This window comes from Physeter macrocephalus, chromosome 10, assembly GCF_002837175.3.
Source record: "Physeter macrocephalus isolate SW-GA chromosome 10, ASM283717v5, whole genome shotgun sequence".
Classification (NCBI taxonomy): domain Eukaryota; kingdom Metazoa; phylum Chordata; class Mammalia; order Artiodactyla; family Physeteridae; genus Physeter; species Physeter macrocephalus.
Window position 1 is genome coordinate 50,563,929 of NC_041223.1, and position 21,966 is coordinate 50,585,894.

General features: G+C 44.4%; 1 protein-coding gene and 1 long non-coding RNA gene across 4 annotated transcripts in view; one reads left to right on the plus strand and one right to left on the minus strand.

Annotated features, from left to right (window-relative positions):
• The window catches only part of DDO (D-aspartate oxidase), a 29,220-nt gene extending 23,282 nt beyond the window's left edge, over positions 1–5,938 (plus strand). For all 3 annotated transcript variants that reach the window (XM_028494547.2, XM_028494548.2, XM_007117959.4), the window contains one exon: positions 4,481–5,938. In XM_028494547.2, the coding sequence (XP_028350348.1) occupies positions 4,481–5,048 (568 nt within the window). In that variant the 3' untranslated portion in view covers positions 5,049–5,938. The remainder of the gene's footprint in view (positions 1–4,480) is intronic.
• Positions 5,939–19,649: 13,711 nt separating this feature from the next.
• The window catches only part of LOC114486975 (uncharacterized), a 48,043-nt gene continuing 45,726 nt past the window's right edge, over positions 19,650–21,966 (minus strand). Inside the window, exon 5 of the long non-coding RNA XR_003681492.1 lies at positions 19,650–19,828. This is a non-coding gene — a long non-coding RNA (uncharacterized lncRNA). The remainder of the gene's footprint in view (positions 19,829–21,966) is intronic.

Sequence of the window (21,966 nt, forward strand, 5' to 3'; positions counted from 1 at the left end):
GTCGGCAGGCGGACTCCCAACCACTGCGCCACCAGGGAAGCCCCATGCTTCCTCTTAACCCCCAATGAGGGGCCTGCACAGACAGTATGCAGGGGCCTCCTCTCTGTAAGATTGGTCATCCCCCCTTCCCTCAGGCCCTGGCACCTGACCAGAAGGCCAATGTGGAGGAGGAAGAGGGTCACCCGTTCCCTTTACTCCTGAGGAAGGCTTTGTAGGGCTGGGACTCCTTTAAGCCCAAGGCAACCCTCTCAAGGCAAGGACTTCAGCCCAGGTGGGAGGCCAGGCAGCATGGTGGTGAGAGCGTGGGACCCCTGGGGCTCCCTCTGTAGGCTGCCACCCACTTTCCACCATGGGATGACCCAGCTGGGGAGCCATACAATCCCTGCTTGTTCCTCACACCCAGGGTCTGTTATGTTGCCTCCTACGCCCCTTCTACACAATGTGAGTGTTCAGCCTGCAGCGTTCTGACTCAAAAAAAGGCATTTCACTCAGCAAGCCATACAACAATGCCTTCAATTTAAGCTCTATCCTTCTGAAATAATATTAGTTTCCAGGAAAGAAAAAAAAAGTTTTTAACCACAAATTAGATCGTTAGCATTTTTCAAAGAACAGAAGGAATCATCCCCTTCTCAAAAAAAAAGTATATCCAGTAATACCCAGAACAAACAAATAAACAAAAACCCCTGAGGATTAATCAGCCATGCAGATCATGTTTTATATCTTTGGCCAGTGGAGTTATATTCTGCTGCTTTGTACTTGCCCTTCCAGGAAATGAATCATAGAGGCAATAAGTCAACTGAGCCTGTCTCTTCACCAGGCATCCTACCTAAATAAATCATCCCGGCTGGAGCAGGATGGTCCTGCCTTGGGAGACATTCAGAAAGCGGGGTGCCCCGTTTCGGTGCCGGAGGCCTTGTAACGTTGGTGCATTGCCTTCTTTCCAGCAGGCCACGCCTTATTCTGTGGCCCTGATAAGGGCCCTGCACTGAGCACAGCACTAACCACATTGAGCTTCTCTCCCTGCACTTTCCTTCCCACTCATCTAATGAGTCCTCTCTGTTACTTTCCCTGCAGGGTCCCAGACTCTTGTCTCCTATAGTTTCTGTTCTTCTATGTGGCCTGACTCACAGCAGTGCCTATACTACTCCCTTGGCAGTTGGACAGAAATATGGATTGTACATCAGGCATGTGACAGGTCATCCCTGCCTAACAAATGTCCAACTTGCAAAGGTCCCTTCCTGTGCACAGTAGACCCCTGCTCCCCCATGCCCAACACACCCTGTGCCCGCCAGAGCACAGCCTTCCTTTTCCAGGCCCCTAGACAGTTCCTCCTACTCCCAGCATTGGCCCCTGGCCCTTAACCAGAGGAGCCATGGGCAAAAGTTGGCCTTAGACACAGGTCTAATATGAACGCCCACTTTCTCCCTGGTTATGCAAGGATGAGGCAGGACGGCACCAGCCAGGAAAGTAGAAAATGATGGTGTTTATTTATTTTTTTATAAATTTATTCATTTATTTATTTTTGGCTGTGTTGGGTCTTCGTTGCTGCGCCTGGGCTTTCTCTAGTTGCGGCGAGAGGGGGCTACTCTTTGTTGTGGTGTGCGGGCTTCTCATTGCGGTGGCTTCTCTTGCTGCAGAGCATGGGCTGTAGGCACACAGTCTTCAGTAGTTGTGGCACACAGGCTCAGTAGTTGTGGCTCGCGGGCCCTAGAGCACAGGCTCAGTAGTTGTGGTGCACGGGCTTAGCTGCTCCGCAGCATGTGGGATCTTCCTGGACCAGGGCTCGAACCCATGTTCCGTGCATTGGCAGGCAGATTTTTAACCACTGCACCACCAGGGAAGTCATATTTTTTCTGATGATGGCAACAAGGTTAGTAGGGGATAGATGGAGGCTGGCTGTGGTGCAATGGCCTTGGGGGCTTCCACTGGGGCTCCAATTGCTGCCCTAAGACAGTGGAAGAGGGGAACCCCACCTGCTGGACTGACTAAGGGTGCACGGCTGCTCCCCTCCGGACCACTCTGCCTATAGAAACCCCAGGCCTCATCCACACCTCCTCCCCAAAGGGAACAGAAGCTGCTCCGTGACTGAACAGGGCTTAGACCGATTAATATAAGTTCGTGCAGTGGACAAGGCAGAGGTGGATCTTCTGAGAAGTGGGAAATAGAATGCAGTTTATTTTATTAGAACATGCATTGCAGCAGAATGAGTGAGCAGTATGGTCATCAGATGAGGTTAAAATTATCAGGTTAAAATTATATGGCGAGAGAGAGAGAGAGAGAGAGAGAGAGAGAGAGACAGAGAGAGAGACAGAGAGAGAGAGAGAGAGATTTAGTTGTTTTGTAAACCTAAAATGCATTTTAAAAATTCTAACTATGATAAGATATTTTAAGTATAGCTACATTAAGTGTCACTAGGAATAAACAGTGGATTTTCCCCCTGAATCTATATGCATAGCATTATTTGCCGAGATTTTCAGTTAGTTTTCTTTTTTTTCTCCTTTTCTTCAGACAAATGGACTAAAAATTGTTAATTTTCTGATTGCTGTTAATAAAGTACCCTGCTTCAGGTTTGAAGCAAGGATGCCAATGTGGTGCCACTCTGTATCTTTTAGGGTTCTCTAGAGAAACAGAACCAATAGAAAAAAATATATATATATATAAAGAGATTTAATATAAGGAATTGGTTCACACAATTATGGAGGCTGACATGTCCTAGGATCTGCAGGGTGAGTTGGCAAGCTGGAGACCTAGGAGAGCCAAGGCTGTAATTCCAGTCTGAAGGCTGGCAAACTTCAGACCCAAGAAGAGCCAATGTTTTAGTCTGAGTCTGAAGACAGGAAAAAGCTGATATCCCAGTTTGAAGGTAGTCTGGCAGGAGGAAGGTCAGCCTTTTTGTTCTATTCAGGCCTTCAACCAGTTGGATGAGAACCACGTGAAGGAGGGCAATCTACTTTACTCAGTCTACCAATTTAAGTGTTCACTGCATCCAAAAATACCCTCACAGAAACACCCAGAAGAATGTTTGGCTAAATATCTGGGTACCCCATGGCCTAGTCAAGCCAAAACATAGAGTTAATCATCACATACCCAAACCAGGATTTCATATTCTCTTCAGTATTGGCCAACACTCATGTCAAGTCCACTAGGTATTGGGCACTGAGCTGAGTCATAGGTGTAGTGAGAAGCATAAGACGTAGTCTCTCCCCTTGAGAAATTTATAATTTATTGATATCAGTCCCCTAGAATTTGTTGTGCTCACGTCTTGTGAAGCACTGCCATGCCTATTATTTCACTTGAACTTGAACTTCACAGCCATCTCTGAAGCAGGCAAGGGAGGTGTCATCCCCATAACACAGATGAGGAAACTGAGGGTCAGAGACGAGAGGTGAGTTGGCCAAGACCTCAAAGCTAAGCTAATGTGAGGCAACTGGAACCTAAACCCATGCTTTCCGATTCTACATCACCTCTCATTTGGAACTTACTTCATTCTGCCAAGTATTTACACTCTGTCTCCCAACTCCTTTGTCAGTCTTGAGGAAGGGCACTTTGCCTCTAAGCAGTACCTTGCACACAGGCATTCAACCTGCACCCTGGTTTAGAGAGCTGCCAATAGTCTTTTTCTCATATTACGTCTCCTATGTTCTACAAGTGACCTATGAATAAGATGATGGGACCTGGAGTTATTGTTTAATAGGTACATAGTTTCATTTTGCAAGGTGAAAAAGTTCTGGAGTTGGATGATGATGGTGGTTGCACAACAATGTGAATGTATTAAACTTAATGCCATTGAACTGTACACTTAAAAATGGTCAAAATGGTGAATTTTGTGTTATGCGTATTTTGCTACTATTAAAAAATAAGATTACAGCACTTGGATAAACCATTTCTTTTCATTCTTGATGTTCTTGGTCCAAAAAATCATTAGCAACCACAACTGTTATTGAGTCCATCAGCTGCAAATATTTTGTGTTCCTCTTATGCTAGCATCCCTGTGGTAGGAGGAGTGCATGTGAGCCCTGTCCCAACCATCTGGTTAGGGAGAACAGAGTAGTACACAGGAACATGCAAGAGTTAATTAACAATATGAGACAGAACATCCAAGGCAGTAAATTTAAGTGCTAAATAAATGGCATGAACAAAAGTGCTTGGGGTTTTTTAAAGACCAGGTTAACCTGGTATTTATTTAGCATCTAGAATGATATAGGAACTCCATTAAACATAAAAAGGATGAAGCAGGTAGTTTGCTTTGAGTTTTTGAAATAGGTATTTATTTAGTTAGGTTCAACTTTAGGAATCCCTGGTTTCCAAGGATGTGAGGCAGTCAGCTAGAATTTGGCCTGCTTGGGCCCTGGAAGCTCTGGAGGTATTTGCTCATTCGACGGTCTCCTCAGTTTTGTTTCCGAGTTCCTGTCCATCACTTCTGTAAGGGGTTGAGCAGGAAACTGCGATGGCTCACTTCATGGTCTCTCGCTCTCCCCAGGCTAAAAGGAAGTGGGGGCCTGATACTCACCCGACGAATAGAAGACCTCTGGGAGCTTCACCCATCCTTCGACATTGTGGTCAACTGTTCAGGCCTTGGAAGCAGGCAGCTTGCAGGAGACCCGAAGATTTTCCCAGTGAGGGGTCAAGTGCTCAAAGTGCAGGCTCCCTGGGTGAAGCATTTTATCCGAGATGGGAGTGGGCTGACATACATTTACCCTGGTATATCCAATGTAACCCTGGGTGGAACTAGGCAAAAAGGAGACTGGAATCTGTCCCCAGATGCAGAAATTAGCAAAGGGATTCTTTCCCGATGCTGTGCCCTCGAGCCCTCTCTCCGTGGAGCCTGTGACATAAGGGAGAAGGTGGGCTTGAGGCCCTCCAGGCCAGGTGTGCGGCTGGAGAAAGAACTCTTAGCCCAGGGCAGCCGGAGGCTGCCTGTGGTCCATCACTACGGCCACGGTAGTGGGGGCATAGCCATGCACTGGGGCACTGCTCTGGAGGCCGCCAGGCTGGTGAGCGAGTGTGCCCAAGCCCTCAGGACCCGTGCTCCCAAATCAAAGCTGTAGGCATTGAAATGACAGCAAATGGCCCCAGAAACTATTAATCAAAATATAATTTAAGTACCAGAAGAGATTCAAATAACTTTTCCATTGAATGAAAGTTTAATTGGACATGGCTTTGCTTTCAAAATTAGAAACGATGCAATATGTATCAGTAGACTTAAGATTAGTACTAATCTAACTTAGTACTAGACTTAAGTCTAGTGCTAATGACATAGGGCATAAAGCTCTATTTTTGTTAAAAAAATACTTGCTATAAAGTAAGATTTCTTTTAGATCTCGTGTCCAAGGATCTATGCCAATTCACATGGTTGCAGGGATTTTTTTTTGGCTCATAAATCCAGAGGAGGAGATAATGTATGGAAAACACTTAACTCACTGTCAGTTGCAGAGCTGCCCATGATGCTCATAGGTTGCAGTGAAGTGAACACTATAATCCTTTAAAATTACACAGTGATATACAATTCCGGCTTATTCCATTCAGTGGAAGACAAAGCGTGATTCCTGCTAGTGCTAGTGGCAACCTCTACTTCCTCTCAGCTGGTACTGATGGTAGAACATAGGCATGATGTTGCCTACAGATGTAGCATCAACTCAATTGCGGTCTGGGGTCAATCACCTGAGGGGCGTCCTTTCCACTACCACAAATGACTGAGAGCTGGTTTGTTGGATGCTTGACTTTGCCTGAGCATTTTTGAAGATTGAATAGTATGTGCAGCCAAAGGGCTAATTTGCTAATTAAAATGGAACAATCACTCTGAATAAAATATAAACAAAGAGTTTTCTGCAAGTTGTTAAAAGGTACTGGGGAGGAGTGGAAATGTATCTCATGATAAAATGAGTTTGGGAATTGCTGAATTAATAAATCTAATCTGGATTCTTGACTTGGTCTTTAATCTGTTCATGTGTATTGTGAATACTTAGGAGGGTTTTTGGCTGAGTGAATGGTAAAGGAGATGCTATTCATTGAGGTAAGGAAGCTTGGGAGAAATATATGTAATTATTTTTTTATGAGAATAGTCTGTTTTATTTGACATTTTCTAACACTGGAGAATTTCTAAGTTTGAATATTTCTAATTTAAATATACGCCTAAATAGTAGGCCTTAATAAGATGTAATGTGTATCGTGTTTATGTTATAGTTATCGGGACTTCCCTGGTGGTTCAGTGGTTAAGACTCCACGCTTCCACTGCAGGGGGCACAGGTTCAATCCCTGGTTGGGGAACTAAGATCCCCCATGCCTTGTGGTGTGGCCAAAAAAAAAAAAAAAAAAAAAAAAAATTACAGCTATCATTGAAAAGGTGAATGAAAATATATACATGAGGGTCAAAAAAAAAGAAATAGGTGTAATTTTAATTTTAATTTTGGGGGGATATGGCTTATGTTTAGTGATGATAAGTTTTATTTTAGACATCCTGGGGAGAGATGTGGAACTGGCAAAGAGAATGGGAAAGAGAAAGCCCCCAGCACAGCTCCATTCTTGCTGTTTTGTTCATTGAGCTTTTGCATATGATGTTTTTTTAACATCTTTATTGGAGTATAATTGCTTTACAATGGTGTGTTAGTTTCTGCTTTATAACAAAGTGAATCAGCTATACATATACATGTATCCCCATATCTCTTCCCTCTTGCGTCTCCCTCCCGCTGTCCCTATTGCATATGATTTTGTTTGTAGAGAATGTTGTGCTGGGAGAGAGAAAGATGGAAAGAGCGAGCGTGCATGCCAGTGTACTAAAGGACCTTAATCACCCCTTGCAGTATTAAAGTTCCCAAGTTAAATCGTGTGGATTCTTTTCTATGGATTTCCACCAGGGGGTGGTGTTGTATCAAATTCAGATAAATTGGTACATTGGAAAATTTAGAAATGGCTAGAAATAAAAATTGGATACCATGTGTGGGGTATGTGGGTGATTCTTTTGAGGTTTTGGAGTTTATATGCCCCAAATGCAATTGTTTTGAATTCTGTTTAAAGTATTTGAGAAATGTACAAGCTCAGATAGATTGAAAATACACACATCCATCCACACACTCACACATGCACTCACTACATATGACCTGTGAGAAATAATATGTGGTGAAAAATGGCATTTTGAAGAGGGGGAATACATTTTTTAATGGTTAAAAATGAAAATTTTCAGAATAGGTGTATTTCAGTCGTTGTTACAGCAGTTTTAAGTGTACTCAGTTGTTCCTTATTCCCAGTTTAGGTCCTGCAGCATTTTCATTTCCTGTAGGTAGGTTCATACTCTATGACTATTGCCTATTTGCAATGGTCTAAGCAATTACTCTAGTTTAATTTAACTCTGCATTTTATACAAAACTGAAAGATTAGAGGTTTCTTGGGAAAGTGGTCATGGGGGCATGCCCTGATTTCATTTTTACTAATTGATAAATATTTGCTCCTTCTCTTAAAGGTTTATTCATTTTGATCAGTACCTGCCAACATGGGTTGCACATTAAAGTCACCGGGGAATTTTGAAAAACTAATCATTCCCAGCCCTGCTCTAATAAATTAGCATTTGTTGGGGGTTGGGTGGGGCCCCGGCAACAGTATTTACTCATAACCCACAGAGTTCTATCCAATAGCTGGGACTGAAGGTTATGAGCACTGTTTCACTCCTCTACTCACAGGGCTCTGCCACTACTATAACCACTCGCCTCCCTTCACCATCTTGGGGCATTGAGCTAAGAGGGCTGTTCTCACATATGCAGGTGTGTTTTTAGGCACTCCTGGGCAAGGTGGTAGGTAGGAATTAGCTGTCTCTCAGAGTGGCTCTCTAGAAATGCTGGGAACCACATTGTTGACTGTAGGTCAGCTGCCCAGAGACAGCTGCCTGTCTGAAAGATGGGAGGCTGAATATACAAATGGGCAATGGCCAGACTATATATAAAAGAATTCTGATCCATGGTCTGCAGCAACCTGCCTGGGAATCTACCCTCTTTCTTTACAATAACCGGCGAGGGAGCCAGTCTGCTATAGGTCAGATTTGTAAGAAGCTAAACTGCTATCTCTAGGAACAATCCAGAAAGTTAAACAATCATTTCTGGAACAACTGGCTCCAAATGGCCAGTACTTGATTAATAACTTCCAGCTTCCCCAATTTCTGTCCCGTTTCCAACTTAGGACCAACCAGAGAAAGCCAAATATGCACCCCTGACCAATCACACAGGATGCCCCACTTCTTAATAGCCTGCCGACAGCTTCCCCACGCCAAGAGCATCCGTTCAGGGCACACCCGAAGTCTTCTCTTTTGTCACTATAAAGCTTTCCCACTCTCCTGCCTGCCTTGTAGTTACGGTGGCTGAACTCCCTTACTATAGCAAGCTCTGAATAAATAGTCATTGCTTTTCTCATTTGGCTGGTCTTTTTTTGGTTGTTGTTGTTTGTTTGTTTCCACAAAGATTTCCTGTTTTTGTAAGCTGAAGTCTTAGATCACTATGCTAAAGCCCGAGAATGGGCCCCCATTTTCTATTACAGATCATTTAAAAACTTTTTCTTAACATGGAGAACAACCGATTTCCTTCTTAAATCCCTGCTTTCAAGTGTCTGACGTTTGTGGCTGAGCTAGGACCTGCTGCAGCCATGACCCAGTGGGACACAGCAGCTTTGCTGAACCTCTTCTTCAGCAGACAGAGGTTATGTAGACTTTTAGGATTTTATTTGCTTAGGAAGAAAAAGTTAAACAGAAAGGCCATAGCCGACTAGGACACGGCTGTACAGAAGAAAGGCTATTTTAAAAAATGATATAGATTCTTCCTTTTATTAAATACATGCATTCAACCCAATCGATATTTGAACTCTTTTTTTCCTCAATCCATTAAGAGCTTTTAGAGAAAAGGAAGACAATGATGGTGGGACCTGTGTCCTCTGGGAGTTGTAGTTCTGGGAAACCTGTTCCAGGGCTCTCATAACTTGTCAGATATTTGAAATGAATGTAGCACTTAGAGTATTTTTTTCTTGATTTCTCTCATCTTTCTTCCTGAGGGTGTGAATGATGGAAACACATTTGAAACCTATTTCCTCTGGGTATCATTCACTGAGGAAAAGCTGAGGGAGATGTTTAAGTGGTCTCTTTCTTCTTGAAAAATCTCTGCAGTTTGCCACCAGGCCTGGGGGCTTTATTATCCTAAGTGACTTTGCTGCCTATAAATCACAGCCCTAAGTGGCTAAAGGGAATGAGTTAACCAGATGCCTGAAAAAATGTAACCAATGTTTCTTCAATTATTAGCAGAACAATTGACTTGCATCTGGTTAGGGCACCTGCAGACCTGGCCTGCAGTCGTGTTACCTATAATTCCACCACTCAGAGCCTAAATTTCCCTTGAATTACAGTTTTTACTCTGATGCATGTTCTGAGATATCGGTCCACCCCCAAATTTTTCATGCATCCTAGTATTTCTCTTCCATACAAATCCAAGTGGTCTGGCAATAGAACTCAGCTATTGTAGTGAATACTCCAAATGGTTTGCATGCTCTACCCAGGACCCCTTTTCTGGGAAATCTGCTCAAACTTGGGAGTTCACTATTTGGGCAGTATCCCCGGTACCCTGCCTCTCTGGTTATAGTTATTGGATAAGAGGAAGCTTTCAATTAGGTTCAGGTTCAGTTATAGGTAACAGAAACTCCCCCACGTAGCTGCTTAAATAAGATGGGCATGCATTTCTCTCTTACTTGGTAGAAGCCTGGATTTAGGCAGTTCTGGGCTTGTGTGGGGACTTCATCAGTGATCCAGGCTCTTCCTGCTCATGTTCTGCTATCTCAAGGGTATGGTTCCAAGATGGCAGTTGGAGCTCCAGCCATTGCATCATTAATCCACCCCCAATGAAACTTTCCAGAAGACTCACACAATACTTTTGCCTATGTCTTATTGCATAAGCCTACACTAGATTCAAATGAAGCTGGGGATGTAGTCTTTTGACTTTGTGAACAATGTAAAAGTCAAGGTTTTAGCAGGCTCTGCTAAAAGTAAGTTGGGTTAAGCTAGTCAGATTCTTAAGAATTTGTACCAAAGGATTCTAAAACTGTTTCCTGGTAATGGCAGGCTCTGGAGGCATGTAGACTTGGGGCAACAGTGCAGGCTGTTCAGGTTTATGTAGAGGAAGCAAGGCAAGAGAGAGAAGGCAGAGAAAAGCAGAAAACGGAGAGAAGAAAGCCCAAGGGGATGTACTTCGGGGGAAGCATCAAGAATGACCCAGGTCCTGACCCAGTTCCACTCCTCATGCTGTCTGCCTGGAGAGTCAATTCTGCATTCCTCAGAAACCTCATGTTTTTAAAAATTGCTTTTCAGAAATTATTGTGTTAAGAAGAGAAAGGGGATGGGAGCTGGAGAGTTTAAGATTCCCCCACAAATAAGTTATTTTTTCCTGGAGCAATTGAGGATACATATTATAGCTATAAGAGTAAAATCTTAATATCATGGAGCAAATCCAGCATTTGCTGAATTCTATCTTTTACTTAAAAATCTTGTCCTTTCTTTTCCTAAACAGGGACATTTTATAAATCCTTATATCCTTATCTCCTTTATAGTTGTTATCACCCTTTGTTAGGATAGACAAAGTCTAAACTACTCAAATAAATCTCTTGTGTTCTAACATTGGTGTTACCCTACTTCCTGAATACATTATCAGTCCCTGGTCAGGATCCTATTGTAACCAGTGGTGTTCTTAGTAGTGCATATTTTGGCTTTTAATTAGTAAAATTGAATTATGGCCAATTTGTATGACTGTAGGAGTAATATCTGTATTTCATTTCCTGTCTGTAGAGTCTATGGGGAAATATTTTACCATAATCCCCTTTTCTCCTTGAGCCCATTAAGTAGATCCTCTCCTTTCAACCAAAAACTTTTGTCTAAGTCTGCTTATAAAAAATGAGTGGATCCCTGGGATAAAAAAAACAGATTTCAGCAATCCATTTAGACCAGGGGCAGCAAATTGCTTCTGTAAAGGGTCCAATGGTAAATATTTTAGGCTTTGCTGGCCATGTAGTCTATGTTGCAACTTACCTCCTCAACTCTGCTACCATAGCCTGGGAGCAGTCTGATAATGTGTAAACAATGGTCATAGCTGTGTTCCAATAAAACTTTATTTACAAAAACAAGCAGAGGGCCAGATTTGACCTAAAGGCTGTAGTTTGCCTTGCACTAAACTATAAGCTCCATCTGGGCAGGAACATATCTGATTTGTTTAACAGTTTATACCCAGCTCCAAATGCCAGGTATGTTCCTTGGTAAACATTTGTTAAATGACTTGGTGAGTAAACTATCGATGTGACATCAATGGACAGATTAGTCCAGCTTAAATTTGAAAAAAATTGTCTTTCCTGTTGGCTTTCTGACTGATTTTCCTTAAAAATTGTGAAAATCTATCTATTACTAAAATCTCACAGTTTGAGAATATCACAGAGGACTTCCCTGGTGGCGCAGTAGTTAAGAATCTGCCTGCCAATGCAGGGGACACAGGTTCGAGCCCTGGTCCATGAAGATCCCACACGCTGCGGAGCAACTAAGCCCGTGCACCACAACTACTGAGCCTGTGCTCTAGGGCCCGTGTGCCACAACTACGATCCCTGCCACACTACTGATCCCACGTGCCACAGCTACTGAAGCCCATGTGCCTAGAGCCCGTGCTCCGCAACAAGAGAAGCCACTGCAATGAGAAGCCCGCGCACCACAACGAAGAGTAGCTCCTGCTCGCCCCAACTAGAAAAAGCCCGCACACAGCAACGAAGATCTAACGCAGCCAAAATAAATAAATAAATAAAATTTATTAAAAAAAAAAAATATCACAGAGAATACATTCATGGCCTGGATTCTCAGGTGGCTGAATTACCTAACCAGCTAGAAGGACTAGGATGAAGAAAATTTTTTTAGGAGCAAAGCCATGATATCTGTGCCCCCATTCAAGCCTGTGTATCTCACTGGTATTATTCTACTGGACAAAGGTCTTGTCTTCATGGAGCTTACATTCAATTAGGGGAGGTAGAGTACATAAGTACATATACTCGTGTTCAGAGGTCTTAAGCGCTATGAAAAAAAACTTGTTTAAAAACAATTGGGAGAAAAAAAAAAACAAAAAAACAATTGGGAGGCTCAAAGCCTGCTATTTTATCTAGAGTGGTTTGGTTAGGCTTCTCTGAGCAGGTGGCACTTGAACAGAAGCCTGAATAAAGTGAGGGAATTAGGATCCATGTGAATATGTGGGGGAAGAACATCCCAGGCAGAAGGAACAGCAGGTGCAAAGATCCTGAGAAGTGAGTGGAGTGTGCTTGGTAGTGTACGGAGCAGCACACACAGTGGAGTGGGGTGGGGTGCTCTGAGCGAGAAGGAGAGTGGGAGCAGATTGGCTCAGCCGTGCAGACGCGGGTCAGATTTGCAGCTGTGGTAAGGATCTTGGATTTTGTACTAAGGGCAATGGGAAATCATCAGAGAGTTGACAGCAAAGGAATCACATGATCTGGTGTTCCCCTGGTTCCTGGATGGAGAATAAACTGAATGGAGGGGCGAGGAAGCAAAAAGGGAGACAGTACCAAGGAGGCCATTGCAGGGGTCCAGGGCAAAGAGGAGAGTGGGCTGGACTAGGGTAGTGCAGGTGGTAAGGAGTGGCAGGACCCTGAATATTTTGAAGGTAGACAACAGGATTCACTAATGGATCTGAGGTGGGATGTGAAAATAAAAGAGGAGATAAAGCTGACTCCAAGGTTTTTGGTCTGAACATCTGGATGAATGAAGCTGCTGTGTTTCAAGATGGAGAACACTGAGGGAGAAGAAGGTTTAGTTGGAGGGTGGGAGGTAGAAATAATCAGAAGTTTGGGGTATGTTAAATTTGAGACATCTATTAAGTACCCAAGTGGAGATGTTGAGTACGCAGCTCGATATATTTGTCTGGAGTTCAGGGACAGGACCAGGATGGAGGTATAAATTTGGGAGCTATTAGTGGGAAGCAGCCGCATAACACAGGGAGATCAACTCCGTGCTTTGTGACCACCTAGAGGGGTGGGATAGGGAGGGTGGGAGGGAGACTCAAGAGGGAGGGGATATGGGGATATATGTGTGCATATAGCTGATTCACTCTGTTATACAGCAGAAACTAACACACCATTGTAAAGCAATTATACTCCAATAAAATGTTTAAAAAAAATAACTGAAGTCTCTAAAATAGAAAACCTAAAAAACAAATGTAAAATTTCCCTGAAATAAAGGAAGACTCAAATAGTCTAAAAAAAAAAATTGGGGAGCTATTAGCATATTTAAAGTTATGGGAGTTGATGAGATATTTTGGGAGTGACTATAAAAAAAGAAAAGAAATACCTGAGGGCTGAGCTCTGCAGTCAGTCAGCATTGAGAGGGTGGGAAGATGAAGAGGAGATAGCAAAGGAACTTCCAGTAAGGCGGAAGCAAAACCTGGAGAATATGGTGTCTCAGAAGTGAAATGAAGAGTTTGTCAGGAAGGATGGAGTGATCACCTGTGTTGAATGCTGCTGAGAAGTGGAATAAAGCAAGACCTGGGAACTGACCATTGGATTTGGCAAAGTGGAAATCACTGGTGGCCTGAGAAAAGTAGTTTCTCTAAAGTGGTGAGGGAGAGAGTCTGACTGGAGAAGGATCAAGAGAGAGTGGGAAGAGAGGATGTGGGAATATTGAGTATAAGACAACTCCTTTAAGGAGTTTTTGCAACAAAAGGGAGTAGAGAAAGGGGGCGGTGGCTGGAAGGGGTGGCTCCAAGAGATTTGGTGAGATGTTCTCCGGCAGCCTCAGCAAGTAGCGTGGAAGATGGTAACTAGACCAGTTCAGGGCTGGGGACTGCAGAATGGGTGCAGCAGGGGGACGGGAGGCCAAACCATCCAGGGTGCTGCTCAGAATGGCTAAAGTAAGCCCCCTGGGACTGGGTTGGATGGCCAAGGAGGTAAAACCATGATCCTTAGGAGGAAAGAAGTAAGGGAACCAGAGAGATAGGACACTGTGGTCAGAGAGAAGTACATGGAAAATTAGAATCAAAGAAGTAAAGCATTTGATGTCAAGGTCTATACTGCAACATTGAGAATGGCTTTCTTAATCGGAGTGTGATACCAAGATGAATGAGGAAGAACAACCAGGAAACAAGAAGTTTAGAAGACAAAGTAATAGTGGGGAGAGAAAGAAACTAACATGTACTGAGGACCTACTATGGGTTAGGTGCTTTTTACATGTACTATCTCTTTAAAATATCTTCAAAAGCCTGAGATATTAAAATTCCCATTTTATATCCAGGGAAATTGCAATTCAGAGGTTAAATAACACGCCCAAGGTCACACAGTTAGCAGATGGTCAGAATTTGAACTTGGTTCTGCCTGGCTCTGAAGCACATGAACTCCTATTGTCCGTCCTTCCTTCCTTGCTGAGGTACAACTTATATACACTGACATGTACAAGTCATACTTGTATAACTTACAAACTACACACAGGTAACTATCACCCAGATCAAGATATAGAATATTTACAATACCCTAGAAGGCTCTCTCATGCCCCTCTCATTTTGCATCCCTCCAAAGGTAGTTTTATGTGTCAACTTGACCAGATCATGGGATGTACAGATAACTAGTTCAACATTATTTCTGGGTATGTTTATGAGATTAGCATTTGAATCCGTAGACTCAGTAAAGTAGATTGCCCTCCCCAGTATGGGTGGGCTTCATCCAATCCACTGAGGGCCTGAGTAGAACAAAAAGGTAGAAGAAGGCAGGAACTGCTTTCTCCCTGCCTGGCTGCTCCAGCTGGGACACCAGTCTTCTTCTGTCCTCTGTGCTCCTGGTTCTTAGGCTTCAGACTGAGACTGGAATTTACACCACTGACTCCCAGGCCTTAAAATGACACCACTGGCCTTCCTGAGATTCCAGTTTGCAGAATGCCTCAGTTTGCAGGTTTGGAGCCGTGGTAAAGATTTTGGATTTTGTACTAAGATCAATGGGAAGCTATCAGAGACTTGAGAACAAAGGAATGACATGAGCTGGTATTACTCAGGTTGCTGTGTGGAGAATAAACTGAATGGAGGGGCAAGAAAGCAAAAAGAGAGACGTAATCTCCCTTCTCCATAATCATGTGAATGACCAGTCAGAGCAGGGGCTCATGGAGGTGATCGATGGAGTATTAGCTCAGGCCTGTCTCACAGTGGGCCCAGTAGGTCCCCAAACCCATCCTGTGATTATCCCCCCGGTTCTGGAATGCATAATTGGAACAGATGTACTCAGCAGCTGGCAGAATCCCCATGTTGGTTTGCTGTTATGTGGAGTGAGAGCTATTATGGTGGGAAAGGTCAAGTGGAAGCCACTAGAATTGACTGTACCTAGGAAACTAGTAAACCAAAAGCAATACCACATTCCTGGAGGGATTGCAGAGATTAGTGCCACCATCAAGGACTTGAAAGAGGCAGAGGTGGTGGTTCTCACCACATTCCCATGCAACTTGCCTGTTTGGCCTGTGCAAAAGACAGATGGATCTTGGAGAATGACAGTGAATTACCGTAGGCTTAACCAGATGGTGACACCAATTGTAGATGCTGTACCAGATGTGGTTTCATTGCTTGAGAAAACTAGCACATTCCCTGTCACTTGGTATACAACTATTGAACTGACAAATGCCTTTTCTCCATCTCTGTCTATAAGGTCTACTAGAAGCAGTTTACTTTCATCTGGTAAGGCCAGTAATACACCTTCACTGTCCTACCTCAGAGGCATAGTTGATATCAATCCTCTGTCATCATTTAGTTTGCAGGGATCATGACTGCCTTTCCCTTCCACAAGATATCACACTGGTTCACTACATTGATGACATTATGCTGATTGGACCTGGTGATCAAGAAGTAGCAACTACTCTAGATTTACTGGTAAGACATTTACATGTCAGAGAGTGAGATAAGTCTGACAAAAATTCAGGGGCCTTCGACCTTAGTGAAATTTCTAGGGGTCCAGTAGTGTGAGGCATGTCAAGATATCTCTTCTAAGTGAAGGGTAAGTGTTGCACCTGGCCTTTCTTATAAAAAATTAGAGGTACAATGCCTAATGGGTGTCTTGGATTTTGGAGGCAATATATTTCTCATCTGTGTGTGTTGCTCTGGCCCATTTACCAAGTGATTCAAAAAGCTGTTAGTTTTGAGTGGAGCCCAGAGTAAGAGAAGGCTCTGCCGCAGGTCCAGGCTGCCATGCAAGCTGCTCTGTCACGTGGGTCATACGATCCAGCAGATCCATTGACACTTGAAGTGGCAGTGGCTGATAGGGATGCTGTTTGGAGCCTTTGGCAGACCCTATAGGTGAATCACAGCACAAGCCCTTAGGATTTTGGAGCGAAGTTCTGCCATCCTCTGCAGATAACTACTCCTCTTTTGAGAAACAGCTCTTGACCTGCTACCAGGCCTTAGTATAAAATGAACAAATGACTGTGAGCCACTGAACTACCATGTGACCTGAGCTGCCCAACGTAAACTGGGTGTTATCTGACCCACCAAGCCATAAATCTGAGCATACACAGCAGCACTCCATCATCAAATGGGAGTTGTATGTATGTGGTTGGATCCCAGCAGGCCCCGAAGACACAAGTAAGTTACCTGAAGAAGTGGCCCAAGTGCCTGTGGTCCCCACTCCTGCAACACTGCCTTCTCTCTCCCAGGCTGCATCTGTGAACTCAGAGGGAATTTTCTATGATCAGTGGAAGAGAAGACTCAGGCCTGGTTTACAGATGGTTCTGCACAATATATGTAGGCACCATCCAAAAAGTGACAGTTGCAGCACTACAGCCCCTTCCTGGGACAGCCCTGAAGGACAGTGGTGAAGTGAAATCCTCCCAGTGGACACAACTTCGGGCAGTGCACCTAGTGGTGTACTTTGCTTGGAAGGAGAAATAGCCAGATGTGATTATATACTAATTCATGAGCTGTAGCCAATGGTTCGGCTGGATGGTCAGGGACTTAGAAGCAACATGACTGGAAAATTGGACAAGGATATTTGGGGAGGAGGTATGTGGACAGAACTCTCTGAATGGGAAAAAACATGAATATATTTGTGTCCTATGTGACCTCAACAGAGGAGGATTTTAATAATCGAGTTGATAGGATGACCTGTTCTGTGATATCAATCAACCTCTTTCCCCAGCCACCCCTGTCATTGCCCAAAGGCTCATGAACAAAGTGGCCCTGGTGGCAGGGAGGAAGGTTATACATGGGCTCAGCAACATGAACTTCCACTCACCAAGGCCAACCTGACTGTGGCCACTGCTGAGAGCCTAAACTGCCAGCAGCAGAGACCAACACTGAGTCCCTGATGTAGCACCACTGCCTGGGGTGATTAGCCAGCCACCTGGTGGCAAGTTGATTACACTGGACCACTTCCATCATGGAAGGGTCATGTTTTGCTTTTACTGGAATAAGCACTTACTCTGGACACATGGATTTGCCTTCAATTGTGTGCAATGGATTTGCACACAATGCTTCTGCCCGAACTACCATCTGTGGACTTACAGAATGTTTTATCCCCTGTCTTGGTGTTCCACACAGCATTGCTTCTGATCAAGGAACTCACTTCACAGCAAAAGAAGTATGATAATGGGTCCATGCTCGTGGAACTCATTGTTCTTACCACGCTCCCCACCACCCTGAAGCAGCTGGTTTGATGGAACGATGAAAAGGCCTTTTGAAGACTCTGCTATGTTCTCCAGAAGGCTGTGTATGCTCTGAATCAGCATCCAGTGTATGGTGCTGTTTCTCTGATAGCCAGCATTCAAGGGTTTGTCACCGGCAAAGCTCACTCGGGTCCCCGGAAAAAATAAGATGGAATCTAGGTGATAGGGTCTAACCTCTTCTTTTGTACTAAGTCTAGTTTCAGTCACCTATAGGGTGTCGTGTGCAGAGGCCTTGGAGCTGACAGGTTGGATCAGAGTTCCCAGCACAGAACCGCTGTGCCTGACACCCCAACTTCTGGGGCGCTGTGCAAAACACCTCAATTCAAGATGGCGGCAGCAGGCTGGGGGCAGAGACGCTGCGCCTGGCACTGCAATTTGGAACCATGAGCAGCGCAGCTGTACCGCCCGCCAGCTGATGGCTGAGGCTGACACTGACACTGACACGAACCCTATAAAGCTGCCCCGCCCACAGTCTGTCCAGAGAGCGTGGACTCCAGAGCAGGAGATCCTGCTGCTCTGTTCTTTGATCAAAGACTAAAGCTTTCCTTTACTTCGAACTGAGCTCTGTCTCCTTCTACTGGCCCAAGTGACATCCGGCAGGAGGACCCCTTGTTGGGGCCTGACTTAAAAGGTTAGTAACAGGTCCAGGAATCAAGAGGTGGAAATGGAAGTGGCACCACTTATTATTACCCCCTAGCGACCCCTGAGGAAAATATTTGCTTCCTGGTCCCACAACCTTATGCTCTGCTAGCCGGGAGGTCTTAGTTCCAGAGTGAGGTAATGCTTCCACCTGCAGATACAACAGTGATTCCATTGAACTGGGAGTAAAGACTGCTGCCTGCTCACTTTGGGCCCCTCATGCCTCTGAATCAACAAGACAAAGGAGGGAATTTTGGTGTTGCCTGGGGTGATTGGTCCTAAGATGGGGAAATCGGACTGCTTCACAATGGAGGTAAGGAAGAGTATGTCTGAAGTACAGGAAATCCCTTAGGGCATGATTACCATACCCTGTGATTAAGGTCAATGGAAAATGACAACAACCCCATCCAGGCAGGGCTAGTAATGGCCCAGACTCTTCAGGAATGAGGGTTTGGGTCACCCCAGCAGGTAAAGAACCACAACCAGCTGAGGTGCTTGCTGAAGGTAAAGGGAATACAGATTGGGTAGTGGAAGAAGGTAGTTATAGATACCAGCTATGACCATGTGAACAGTTAACAGAAACAAGGACTGTAATTATCATGAGTATTCCTCTTTATTTTGTTATGAATATGTTTGTGTGTATGTGTGTGTGCTCTTTGCAGCACAGTAATTAATGTTTATGGTTATGATTTGGAGTCGTTGACAAAAAATAAATTGCATTTAGTCTTTTTTTTTTTGAGGCTGGGAAAAGTGGAAAGCACTTGAAAAACCGTTTCACAGAAAATAGTTAAATATATTTTAATACTTCAAGATTGGTCTTCAGTTTAATTGGAACTTCACTAGTCAGGAATACAATGTAGTAGATTTGTTAACAGCCCTTTTGAGTCAGGCCCCAGCATGGGTCCTTCTTCCTGCTGTCATTGGAGCCAATAGAATGAGACTGAGTTCTGTTCTGAAGCAAAGGAAAGCTTTATTCTCTGATCAAAGAATGGAAAGATTCGAACCTGTACTCTGGAGCAGGGGTCCCCAACCCCCAGGCCGAGGACCGGTACCGGGCGAGGCCTGTTAGGAACCGGGCCGCACAGCAGGAGGTGAGCAGCGGGCGAGCAAGCGAATCTTCATCTGCCGCTCCCCCATCGCTAGCGTTACCGCCTGAACTATCCCCCCTCCCCCGTCTGTGGAAAAACTGTCTTCCACGAAACCAGGCCCTGGTGCCAAAAAGGTTGGGGACCGCTGCTCTAGAGCACAAGCTCTCCCCACAGGTCGTGGTGGGGGCTGCTTTATAGGCTTCCGCGCAGCAGCAGCGGGGAGGGAGGGGGCGGAGCTCTCCAGTGCCGGGTGCAGTGTCTCTGCACACAGGCTGCCGCCATCTTGGGCTGAGGTGGAGTGTGCAGCCTGCCCAGCTGAGGTGTTGGGCGCAGACGTTTCACGCTATGAACTGGGGTGTGAAGTTCCGGGTGCAAGGCTTCTGCGCACAGTACGCTATGAGCAAGTGAAACTAGACTAAGCACAAAGGGGAAAAAAAAAAAAAGGTTAGACTTTATTTTATTACCCATATTCTATTTTTATTTCCTGGGAATTGTTAATGGGCTTTGCCAGTGACAGATTCCGTGAAATGGTCAAAATTTATTCTAATGTCCTTATAATGTGCTTTTCTGTGATGTAGAGTCTGGAAAGTTAAAAACTACATTTCCTCGGGAATTCCCTGGCTGTCCAGTTGTTAGGATTCGGCGCTTTCACTGCCGGGGCCCGGGGCCAATCCCTGGTCAGAGAACTAAGATCCTGCAAGCCGTGCAGCACGAGTGTGGGAGTGGAGGGGCGAACCTACATTTCCTAGACTGTCTTACAGCTAGGGTTCCATATGTGGTTAAGATTCCTTTGGACTTGTGTATTTGCATGAACCTTGGATTTGAAACTGAGTTAAGTGTGGAAACTTAAACTGAGTTAAGTAGATGATGGCAGAGGCATCATGGTTCTACATCAGCCACTTCCTGGTTTCGCTGCATCTGATAGTAATGGCAGATGCTTTTCCAAAAATGGCAGAGGCAGTTGGGCATTGTTCTCGGTAGCTCAGTTAGTACCCATTCCTCTACTTTTCCATGATTTAGGAAGCCACATAATACTTGGAAATAAATACTTTTCTGCTTACATTGCAAGTAGCATCTGTTGTCTACAACTGAATGCTATATAATAACCATGCCAGGTGCCTGAGAAGCCATATGCTCCACCACCCAGTTCTCAGTGCTTGGAACCATGCAGTCTAGTGACCAGGGTTAGGTTAGCCTGTAGATAGAATAGGTAGCACCCAAGTCAAGTGACTTTGGGGGATCCCCCTGTTCCCTGAGTTTATTGACCTCAAATTTCACCTGAAACTCTACTCTTAGTATTTCATTTCTTTAATTTAAGGTCTTTTCCCCCCTCCTCTAAACTGTTCTTATGTGCATCACACCCATGTGGGACCATCTCTTATTATATATAGTGATTTTTAACAGTAGTGAGATTTCCTCTCTGCTGTGTTCACTGGTGATAGGTTGTGGGAGTTAATATACATGAAGGATGGGTAGGGAAGGTGTATTATAGTCAAAAGGAGAGGCAACCAAAGTAAAAATATTTAGGAAGGTGTAGGTCCTTAAGCAGACATTATTGATTTACACCTTATGTGAATGAGTTGCTGGTCTCAGTTGAGAGCTGGTTTTGATTACATAGAATCAGAGCTGGGGAGGGTTGTGGAGTAAAAGGTGGAAATGTTTGGGAAATCCACATATATCAGGTCTCTTCTGGAGTTGCAAATGTTTGCTGCCTAGGGGCTTGGTGTGCAGAGCATGGAAGTATTGAAGATACATCTGCTGAGGGTGGTCATGCCTTTATCCATTAGAGCTTAAGTGAAAGAATAGTATATGCTGATATGGACAGATGAGAAGAGGGTGTGTAAACAGTGAGCAATACATTTGCTAGTTTTTATACTTGGAAGTAGACAAAGGAAAATGTGTTTAGAGAAAAGGAAGGGAGGGAGTAATGGGAGTCTTTCCACTCTGAGACAAGGCAGGGCTGCTGGAATTTCTCTTCTGACTAATGCAGGAAGGGTTTGGAGGGGTTGGTGCAATTCTTTTTTTCTTTTTGTCAGTCACATATTAAATACTTTTGGGCTTCAAGTGGAATGATTTTTTTAAAAAAATTAATTAATTTGTTTTTTATTTTTGGCTGCGTTGGGTCTTCGTTGCTGTGCGAGGGCTTCCTCTAGTTGCGGTGAGCAGAGGCTCTTCGTTGCAGTGCGCAGGCTTCTCATTGCAGTGGCTTCTCTTGTTGTGGAGCACGGGCTCTAGGCGTGCAGGCTTCAGTAGTTGTGGCACGTGGGCTCAGTAGTTGGGGCTTGCAGGCTCTTGAGCACAGGCTGAGTAGTTGTGGTGCATGGGCTTGGTTGCTCTGCGGCATGTGGGATCTTCCTGGGCCAGGGCTTGAACCTGTGTCCCTTGCATTGGCAGGCAGATTCTTAACCACTGTGCCACCAGGGAAGCCCCCAAGTGGAATGATTTTTAAAGAGCTATTTAGAGGCAAGGTTACTGATTGATTGGTCAGCAGAATCCTGGGCTTTTAATGGGAGAAGCCTGTGAGATGGGATCATTATGACTATTTTAAAGTTC